This window comes from Fukomys damarensis, unplaced genomic scaffold, assembly GCF_012274545.1.
Source record: "Fukomys damarensis isolate Sample0158 unplaced genomic scaffold, DMR_v1.0_HiC HiC_scaffold_39, whole genome shotgun sequence".
NCBI lineage: Eukaryota > Metazoa > Chordata > Mammalia > Rodentia > Bathyergidae > Fukomys > Fukomys damarensis.
Genome location: NW_022900951.1, coordinates 14859841 through 14871357, shown reverse-complemented (window position 1 = coordinate 14871357; position 11517 = coordinate 14859841). Strand labels below are relative to the sequence as shown.

At 36.5% G+C, this 11517-nt stretch overlaps 1 protein-coding gene across 1 annotated transcript in view; it reads right to left on the bottom strand.

Moving 5' to 3' along the window:
• Nucleotides 1-250: 250 nt before the first annotated feature.
• Ppef1 (protein phosphatase with EF-hand domain 1) overlaps nucleotides 251-11517 on the bottom strand; it is a 136227-nt gene continuing 124960 nt past the window's right edge. The window contains exons 17-20 of the mRNA XM_033760547.1: nucleotides 7385-7491; nucleotides 2965-3128; nucleotides 1774-1858; nucleotides 251-868 (exon numbers count right to left, since the gene is read on the bottom strand). Coding sequence (XP_033616438.1) covers nucleotides 654-868; nucleotides 1774-1858; nucleotides 2965-3128; nucleotides 7385-7491 — 571 coding nt within the window. The 3' untranslated portion in view covers nucleotides 251-653. The remainder of the gene's footprint in view (nucleotides 869-1773; nucleotides 1859-2964; nucleotides 3129-7384; nucleotides 7492-11517) is intronic.

The following is an 11517-nucleotide window of genomic DNA, read 5'->3' as shown; positions in this document are numbered from 1 at the left end:
TGATATTAAATCAGAATAACATAATAATTATATGATATTTGTATAATCAAGGCCTCACCTTGTCAGTGATGTTAAACCATATTAATTAGAGGATTTGATCTGAACATATTGACTTTGATCTCTAATAGACATGAAAAAATAGGTCTTTTTCCCATAGTTTCCCATAAGAATCTGATACAACCCCCTTCCCTGAAATCTGGTTTCCCCACTTGAGGATCACTGGTTTATGGAATCTCAAAAATGGATTACATTTTAAAGATGCAAGTAGTTTATTTTATTAACAGTTTGGTATTCTTCTTCCTATCCCTCAGTCACTTCCAGATGTTGCACTTCATAGTTTTCTTTGGTCCTCTGTGGCTTCCTTTCAGTATGTTTCCAATCTTCATGGGTCTCCCAATTCAGTGGCATCCAAGAAACCAACACTAGGCTCAAGCGCAGTTTCTGCCTGGCAATGGATGAGTCCTAACACTGGAGGTGAATCCTACCAGCTGATATTTAACCTTATCTTACCAAATCAGGCTGGCCACTCTGTACATCTGCTTGTGGCATTAGTAGGGTGTCTACTTTTATCTATTACTATGAATTTCAAGGGTCCTGGGAAAGACTGTGATTTGAGTTCTGCTGTTGATAAGGAACCTGAGGGGATGCTTTCATTAGTATCGAGAATGCTTGGTGTTTGATTTGTTCAACTGGTCATACTTATGCACTACATAGAAAGCCTTTAAAAATTCATTGAAGTCAATGCTCCCATCCTTGTTCAAGTCCATTGTGTTGGCAAGCTCATCAATTTGAGAATCTTCAACTTGAACATTGTAGTGAGAACTGAAAAGTTTCCATATGGTCCGAAATTCTTCCATGGAGATCTGGCCTAAAAGAATATAAGAGAAGGTAATGAGTGTTAACTTCAAGATCCACCAAAAAGAGGGGTGGGAGTCATATTAATTGAATAGTTCCAATGAGAAGCTCATTAACATGCCCAACCATCAAGGCAATGAAGGAAATAGAAGAGTAAGATCATAAATGTATGAAACAACATGCCACTTTCAACTACAAAGTGATCCCGAGATTATTCTAAAGCCAGAATAAGTAAACAGGGATAGAATGTGGACTGTGGAACTAAATGTAGTATAGAATTATAAGAACTGAAATCTAAGAATGAGGGACATGGAAGGATGGCAAAGCAGAGTGACACACCCTGGGAGTCAGTAAGAGGATTGCAAACAATGGTGTTGCCTTTTTTTTATAGGGATAATTTACTGATTTGTGTGTGTGTGTGTGTGCATGTGTGTGTGCACACGTGTGCATGTGTGTTCAAAGGTGTCTGTGGTAGGGGAGTTTCTGATTTGTGTCTGTGTGATACTGGGTATTGAACTAAAGGACTCATGGATGTTAAGCAAGCACATCAAAGTTAAATAAAAAATGAGTTTTCATAGCTCTCCGTCCCCAAAACTGAAGCAGCATTGTACAAATGGTTTTTATTTCAGAGTAACTAAGATATTAAAGTGGAAAATGAATTATCTGTGCTGGTGATTTATAAGAGGCTACCCCAGTTTGACCAGTGGCTACACAGGATTCTATAGAACGCTATTGTCTTGAATACAGAGTTTGTGGGTGGCCAAACTAAAGTAAAACTGATGTCAAACATACATTCATTTTTCTCTTAGAGTTTCATCAAGTTTGGATGAAAATAAAATAGATAAAAAGAGTTCTCATTTTGGAGAAACAGACTGGATTTGCTTTCTACTACTACTGAACCAATCAAAGTTCATTTACCTGAGTGATCAGAATCAATGATATTAAATATCATCTGCAGGTCAGATCGATATCTGTATAGAGTTTCAATTAAAGCAGATTCAGCCTAAAATAAAGATTTTCTAAGTGTTAAAACATATAGAATTGATGACACCTTAACTTTAGCAAATGCAGCAAATAAAAAACATCATTACCAATTCAAAGTATGTGATTTAGATAGAAATTGGAGAAGGCAAGCCTTCTATTGGCCCAATCATCTTTAATTAAATAAAAGACCTGCTTTTGTGTTCCTTACAGACCAAAATGAATAAGGCAGTCCTAACAATTGCCAACTTTTACAGCAAGCTTTGTGTAGATTAATTCACTCAGTCCTCTATAACCCTAATGGGAGCAGAACTCCATATTATATCCATTTTACAGATTAGAAATCAGAAAAATAACTTTTCTTAGTAACTTTCCCTAAGGTCACCTAGCTATTCAGTTTCCTGAAGCCAAGGCCTATGATCTTAGTTACATGGAAAACTGCCTCTGAAGTGAGGTCAAAATCCTCCTTCCTATGGACATTTTAGATTCCCCAACCAGCACTTCTATCTCCCTACTCTCTGTTCTTGTCATCTTCCCTGCAATCACCCAAGTTCTGACTTCAATGAGGCCAATGACGTAACTAGTTACTGATGAACTGGTAACTAATAATGCTGCTATCTGATAACTCTCCCTGGGATGTTCTCATTTTAATAAGGGATGTTACATCTTCAAATTCTTTTTTTTTAATTTATTTATTTTATTTGTTGGTACTGGGGATCGAACTCAGGACCTCGTGTGTTCAAAGCCACTGAGCTACATCCCCTGGCTTAAATTCTTAAGACATATTCTGGGTCATGTCAGCAAGCCTATATGTTGTTAGGAAAAATATTAAGTATTTTAAATGGTGTGCTGCATGAAAGAATGGATGTCATGTCTGGCTTCTGTTGGATAGCATTTAAAATTAGAATCTTACATTTGACATGGATTTATTTGATGAAGATTTTTCTTCTTTTCCCTTTTTGCCTAAGTTTAGAATACACAAATTTCTTGAACAGATCATAGTGTCCTTGGGAATTCCTTTTTGGCCTTTCCTAAGATTGCCACTCCCATCCATTACATGATTTTTACTCCCAACTTACTTTTTGAAGGACTAAGTTACTTTGAGGTTGTACAAAGGGTGTTACTTGCCTCTTTCACTGGTTTTTCAATGCGGATATCCTGGAAGCTGGACATATAGTAAACATATCCATCTTTGTCTCTCTTTACCAGATGAAAACTCAGAGTTCTCCATGGTAAATTCAGCCCCAGAATGCTCTCCATAGAAAGAGCCCACTGGGTCACTGAAAGTTTTCCTAAGAACAACAACAACACAACCTGTATAATTTGCTTATAATTTGGAAAAATAAAAAGATGCAAACTCCTTGGTAAAGCCAGTGGGAAGCTTGGGGTTTTGAGGCCTGGGGGCCTGCTATTCTCCTTCACAATCTATCCCACCAAGCCCCAGAGCCCAGGGGGAGAAATAACTAGACATAAACTTTTATATTCCACAGATCTTGCCCTTACTATCATGCTTAAGAAATATCACTTTGGGTATTTTATTTTTTTTCTTTTTTCTGATTAGCAAAGTAAGGTATGCTTATTAACAAATATCTTTATCTTTTTCTCTCTATATATAAGTAAGTGTTTACATAAGTACATACATAATTTCTTTTTCTTAAAATCAAATATATTGTATTCTAGTATATGTTTTACATGCATGTATTACATGTGGCAAACATGTATACACATACATACAAATATTTAACGTTTTAAAAATCATGGCCATCCATCTATATTAAAGAACATAGATCTCATCATTGTTTAATGGTCATAGAACTATTCTATTACTTCCTTAAGATTGTTTGTAACAATGGAATTACAAGATCAAGGGGTATACAGGTTTTTTTTTCTGTACTGAGGACTGAATTGAGTTACATCCTCAGACTTCCTTTTTTAAACTTTTAAATTTTAAAACAAGGTCTCCCTAAGTCACTGCATTGCCCAGGCTGGGCTTGAACTTGTGATCCTCTTGACTCAGCTTCCCAAAGAGCTGGGGTTACAAGTGTGCACTACCACACCTCACTATGGTATATAGATTTTTCAGCCTCTTAGTATACACAGTTGTCTCTTGGTTCCATAATCTCCTATGGATACAAAAATCCAAGAATACTCAAGTCTCTTATAAAAAATGATGTAGCATTTAAATACATGTAACCTACACAAGGCCTCCTGCATACTTAATCACTGAATTACTTACTATATCAAACACAATGTAAATGGTATAGTGTATTGTTTAGGGAATAATGACAACAGAAAGCACTTGTACATGTTCAGAAGAGACTCAGTTTTATTTTACATATTTCAAATATTCGTCACAATATTTTGTCTTAATTGTGTGTGGAAAATGCAGTGGCATCCACCTTTCTAGTGAGTTTCATGGGCACCCCAGGGGATGGCTCCAGCCTGTCTAGGCCCAGCCCAATAGCTGGACGCATCAATGAACTCCTGCCCCATCCAGTGGACCACAGCCATTTCCTCACCAGTGAATTTCAACCTTGGTTAGAAGTAGGGGACTCTTCTCAGTTTGTTCCTTCTTTGAGTACTCACTCTCTCAGCCTTAGAAGTAGTGAGTTCCTCCTTGTACTTACTATTCCTGTATTTTTTAGGTTTCTTTTATCCCTTTTAGTAATCATCCTTTACTAGTTAATAATTCTTTATATTTAATTTCCTTGTTGAAATTACTGATGTGGCTTCTGTATCCTAAATAGGCACTGAATGATACACTAGTATATGAAAATACAATCAATTTATGTGTGCTGACCTTGTGTTTGACACGTTACTAAACTCATTTATTAGTTCTAGTAGCTTTTCCGTGGATTACATTGGATTTTCTATATATTCAATCATGTTGTCTACACAGTGATATTTTAAAATTCTTATTTGTTTAATTTGTCTATTTGTCTTATTGGACTGGCTGACATCCCTAGTATAATGCTGAATGGATATCTTTCTTTCTTTTCTTTTTTTTTTTTTTTTTTTTTTTTTGGACCGGGGATTGAACTCAGGATGTTGCACTTGCGAGGCAGGCAGCAACACCACTGAGCTAAATCCCGAGCCCCTGAGTGGATGTCTTGATGGTGGGCACATCTTTATTAGTTTCCTATTGCTTCTGTCACAATTATCATGGGCTTACTGGCCTACATAACACAAATATAGTCTCTTCCAGTTCTGGAGATAAGAAGTCTAAAATCAGTCTCATTGGGCAAAAGTCAAGGTTCAGCAGGGCTGGTTCTGGAGGCTCTGAGGGGAAGATCTGTTTCCTTGTTTTTTTTTCAGCCTCTGGTTGACTATAATTCCTTGGCTTAGGGCCCCTTCTTCCACCTTCACTATCTGCTTTTATAATCACATCTTCCTCTCCAAGTTCTCCTACAATCCTCCTAAAAGGACTGTAATTATATCAGGTCCACTGGACAACACAGAAGAATTTGCCCTGGCCAAGATTCTTAAGTTAATCAAATCTGCAAGGTCCTCTTTGCCATATAAAGCAATATCCCCAGATTCAGGCTGTTAGGATGTGGACATATTGGGGGTAGAACATTATTCTGTCTATGATGGCATCTTTTCATTTCCAATCTGTCTCCATTAAGTAGGTTATTTGTCACAGGCTTTCAAAGTTAGAGACATTATGAGATTAAGAAAGTTCACTTTTTTTCTTAGTTTTCTCCCTTCCTTCTTCTTTCCTTCCATTTTTTTCCTTGTGCTAGGCAAATGTTCTACCACTAAGCCAGACCACCCCCCAGCCCTTCTAAATGTTTTCTAAACCCATGAAACCAGGGTGAAATACATCAAATAATTGTTCTCTTATTTTGAGAGAATTATATGACTTGTTCAATTTTGTTAAAATGGTGAATTATACCACTTGATTTTGGAATGTTAAAACAATCTAGAATTCTTAGCATTCCTATAAAAAGCCAAATATGGTTGTGATATATTAATCTTTGGCTAATGTTTCATTTAGGATTGTTTTCATCTAAATTTATCAATGAAATTAGTCCTTAATTTTCCTTTTTCATAATATTCTTTTTAGGTTTTGATATTAAGGTTATGCTATTTTCCTAAAATAATATGGAAAGTGTTCTGTAAACAATTTGTGCAGAGTTTTAAGAAAAGTTTGCTAATATTTTGTCTGTCTGTTCTTTTAGTTCCTGAAAGAGAAGTATTAAAGTCTCCCACTATTCTGGGGGTAACGGCACATACTTATAATCCCAGCCGGCCCAAGATGGGGTTGGGATATGTTGGTGTTAACCATTAAGATTGCCTCAGTTACCTGGGGGGGGCAAAGGCAGGAGGATCACAAGTTCAAGGCCAGCCTAGACAACTTAGCAAAGCCCTGTATCAAAATAAAATTTGTTTTAAAGGGCTGGAGACATAGCTCAGTGATAGAGCTGCTTACCTAGCAAGTACGAGGCCCTGGATTCAACTCCCAATACTGCAAAAGAAAAAACAAGTCCCACTCTGCTGGTGGGTTTTTCTACTTCTATTCTGCCAGGTTTTGTTTACGGATTTTGAGGTTTAAATAATAGATGCATACACATTTAAAATGGATTCAATTAGCAAATCAAATATTTTATAATTATGAAGTATCCCTTTTTAACTCTAGTGATGCATATTTGCTTAAGAGTCTACTTTGCGTGATATCGATGGAGTGATTCCAGCTTTGTTTTTGACAGTGTTTTCATGGTATTTGTCTGAATTCAACTTTCAGTGTTTCATGTATCTGATTCCACCATATCCTAGATCCTTTTGCAGCTGCTGTATCTCTCTAGCAATATGTGTCTTCTCTGCCTACTTCTAAGATTTTCTTTGCTATAGGTGCTCTGTAGTTTCACCAAGGTATATGTAAGTGTGGATTTAATTTTATTTATCCTGCTTGAGAATCACTGTTCCTCTTTACCTATCACTTTGAGTATTTCATAGGGTCTAGAAAACTCTCAGGCATTATATTAAATATACCCATTCTTACATTCTCTCCTCCTGGTAGCATGATTATATATGTATGTTAAATCTTCTCATTTTACTGTTTGTAACTCTTAATCTCTCTAGTTCTTTTTGTTTCTAAATGTACTATCAGAGTAGAATTCTATTAATTCAAGGTTGTTGTTAGTCTTCTAAGTTGAAATAAGCATATTGAAAAGAAGATATATGTCTACTTCTGAGTGAAAAATGGATTTTAACTTTCTTTTCTTTTTTGTGACACTGGTAACTGAACCCAGGGCCTTTGTACTGATTGAGCTACATCCCCAGCCTGCTTCATATCTTTAAATTTTGAGACAGAGACTTGCTAAATTGTTAAATTGCCAGGAAAAAGCTCTAACTTGCAATCCTCCCACCTCAATCTTCCAGAGTGCTGGGATTACCAGGCATGGGGCACCACACCCAGCTCAACAGTTTTCTTTCTACCATTCCTTCCTAGCAAAAATGGAGAAGTGAAATCCTAATAAAGCAAAGAAAATGATCTGTATGTAACCTGATATGTTAAAAAACAGAAAGCATCATATAATTTGATTACCTGATTTACTGTAGTCTCGAAGTTGGAAAGCATGAATGAGGTCAGTTTTTCGTGAAATCATTTTCTCTTTTAATATCCTGATGGCACTACTTTCCATAGCACTCACCCTATGTTAAGAAAACAACAGGCGAAAGTTATATAAATCATCCTGTCTTTTTCATTTTAATGTGCTATGTTACCACCTACCAGTTTCCAGTTTAAGTGAATTGTCTACATTTACCCATAACATATTATGGGTGGTGAATGTGTATGTACATGTATGTATGTGTGTGTGTGTGTGTGTGTGTGTGCATTTTGTGAAATTTTAAAAGGACTGTAGATAGTATTTTCTTTTTGGATATCTAAAATTCACAAGAACAATTATTTGAAAAAAAAATAAAAAGGGTCAATATTTGGTCTATACCAAATATTGAAATTTACCATTATGTTACTGAAACAAAATCACAAGCATAAACAGAAGACATATATAGTACTAGAACATAACAAAAATTTCATAAATATATACAACTATGTATGGAACTTATATATGACAACAGAAGTATTACAATTTGGTAGAAAAGGATGATTTAAAAGAATAGTTCTAGTACAGTTAGCTATCTGGACTTAAACTTCTACTTCAAACCAGTTACAAAAATTAATTTGAAATAAAAGAGAAACAGAAAAAACAAAATACTTATAAAATATACAGTTGTCCCTTGGTATCCATGAGAGACTGGTTCTAGAATCCCCCCTTGGATACAAAAATCCATAGATGTTCAAGTCCCTTATATAAAATGGCACAGAATTTGCATATAACCTATGCACACTTTCCTGTATGCTTCAACTCATCTCTAGATTACTTACACTACTTAATGTAAATGCCATGTAAATTATTGTTAGACTGTGTTGTTTAGGGAGTGATAAGAAAAAAGTCTGCACATGTTCAGAACAGAAAATGTTTTTTAATGTTTTCAATGCAAAACTCACATATCGAATGGCTAATGGTATATCAAAAAAAGAAAAAGAATGGAGATGTAAATCCAATCATCTCAACAATAGCATAATATATGAATAGATTACTAAAATAAAATGTTAGAGATTTGAGACTGGATAAAAGCAAAACAAGATATAACCATGCATTGTATGTAGGAGACACAGTTTTGTTTCAAAGATTCAAAGAGTTTGAAAAAGAAGAAAGAGAGAAAGAAAGAAAGAAAGAAAGAAAGAAAGAAAGAAAGAAAGAAAGAAAGAAAGAAAGAGACAGACAGACCAGATAAGCAGCAACCATAAGAGAACTACAGTGGCCACATTAATAAGTAGACAAAATGGACTTTAGGACAAAAACTGTTACTACAGATGAAGGATATTTCATAGTGACAAAACAGTAAGTAAATGAAGAAAACAATTCTAAACATATAAACCTGACAACAGAGCACAAAACTACATGAAGCAAAACCTGACATAATTTAAGAAAGAAATAGACAACTTAATAATGATAGCTAAAGACCTATACTCTACTTTAAATAATGACTAGAACAGACAGATGGAAAATCAACAAGGACATAGAACTTGAACAGGCTCTTTAAGCCAACACCACCCAACAACAGCAGAATGTACAGCCTTTTAAAGAAAATGTGGAACATTTTCCACAATAGACCCTGTGCAAAGCCATAAGTCTTAACATTTAAAAGGGTCAAAATCATACAAAGTATCTTTTCTGACCACAAAATAAACAAATTAGAAATTAACAACAGAAACAAATTTATGGAATTCATAAGTACGAGGAAACTGAACAACACAATTCTAAAGAACAAATGGGTCAAAGGAAAAAAATCACAAGAGAAATTAGAAAACTCATGAAGATGAATGAAGAGAAAAATATGACAAACCAAAACATATGGTATGCAACTAAAGTAGTGCTTAGAGGAAAATTTATAGCTAAAGTATCTACTATAGGCATAAATAATTATAAATTTAGCTGTAAATACCTATACTAAAATACCTATATGACAATTATATACAGATAATTATATTAGATATTAATACCTATTTCTGTAAATACTTCTATAAGTGAGTTTACCTGTATTTATACTTATAAATACCTATACTAAACAAAAGAATGATATCATTAAAATTAATAATGTAATCTTCAACATGAGAACGGGGGCGGGGGGAGTAAACCAAATCCAGTGTAAGAAGAAATAAGGGAATGATAGAGAATAGAACTGAAAGAAATAAAATAGAAAAATACGGGAGATCCAACATGGTTGGATGGAGGAGGAGTCACATCTGAGAGACTCGAGAAGATCAATTAAAACCACAGGTAATTGGAATAAGGGAGGGACATACATTCTGAGGCCAAAAAAAATTGACTTGTAGATTGAACAAAACATACACATAAGAGTTAAAAAGAGAAGCATCCTGACAGGGCTAGTCAGCAGGGCCTCCACCATTGCACACCCCGGGAACACGCATTTTGAGAACCTCCCAAATAGCTGGCAGGATCCAAGGAGTGCGGGGGCAGAGTCTACCCTCTCAGGATACACTTGCAGGTATATGAGCCCCTTCATCCCATGGTCTCCTCTTCCGACACGGAGGAGGCTGCAGCTCAGCAGCATTTTTGCAGGCACACACCAAGGGCAAGTGATCAGGAATGGGACCCCCCACCCATTTCAGACTCCAAAGGATAAATAAGAGATTGCTGCTTGTGTTGCGAGTCTTCAATCTTAGGCCCCGGCGTACCTGAGCTAATGATGGGAACCTGCACGTTATTCCATGCCATCCCGCACACAGAGCTAACACTTGTCAGGTTTGAGTTCATATCAGGCACCTTAGGCTCACTTGAGTCTACATCCAGCTCTCACTACTCTGCTCCAGTCCTGGACCTGCCAGAGACTGATGGCTCCAATCCATGTGAGTCTCCACCTGGAACACTTGGACTGTGGCGGTGTCTGCTGGGAACCAGGCACACTGCCCCCACTCTGGGCAGTCTCCTCCACCCTGCATTACGCCAGAGTCCCACGCACAGTCCCTGCCTGGCACAATAGGCCAGTCCCCTGTCTGGTTAGCAGCAAGGGTTAAGGGTCTGGCTGTTTAGCCCAGTGCTTCAGACTCCTATGAGATGCCACCCAGTGCCCTGTGCCCTCACGGAGACTGCTGTCTTCTGATATCAGTCCTGGGAGCACCTGCACCTCCTCTGGGCAGCCTGAGGTAACATAAGTCTACCTGGAGTCTAGAGCTGGATCCACAGACACCAGAATATACATCAGGTACCCAGCGTTGGCCCCTAACAGTGCCAGGAACTTCAGAATGTAGGAGCCTTCAATGGTCCAAACCTTCCCTGGGCAGTTGTGACAGATTGGACTGTTGCCACAAACAGGGGTATACAGACAGGGGAACCAGTGAGCTGAGAAACCTCCACAAACACCCACAGATGATAGAGGGACAAACAGAAATGTGACTTGTAAGATTAAAGCCTGCTGGTTTTGGAAGAAAACACTCTTTTGAAAATATGTAGGAATATTGTTTCTTTTGCTTTTTTTTCTTCTCTCTTAATTTAAGCCAATATTTTTCTTTTCTCCTCTACTGGTATCTTTATCTTTATTATTGTCATTGTTATTATTATTTTTTTACTATTGATGGGACTTACAATTGTATCGCCCATTTTCTCTTTATTTAATTGAGTTTATTGGTACATTTTAGGTATACAGTAGAGTTATATTCATCATTGGGATCTTGTACCTTTACATGACAGGTCTTGGTTCTCATTTATTTCCCTTGTCCCTGCCCTCCCTTCACCCCCTCCCTCCCCTCCCCATTTACAAACATTTTATTTCCATTTTTTCATTTTCTCATATTTTTTTCTTTTCCCTTATTACCTTTCCCCTACCCTTCCCACTTTCCCTACAACTTTAGCCCTTTTCTTCCTATTTCACATGGTCAATTATCTCATTAGGATCTTATGTATTATTATAGTTTTTCATACCAGAGAAACTATTTGGTATTTACACACGTGTGACTTATTTATTTCACTTAGTATATCCTCAATATGTATCCATTTTCCTATGAATGGATCTAATTTCTGATTCTTTATGGCTGAGTAGTATTCCATTTTATAGAAAAACCACATCTTCTTTATCCAGTTTCCAATTGAT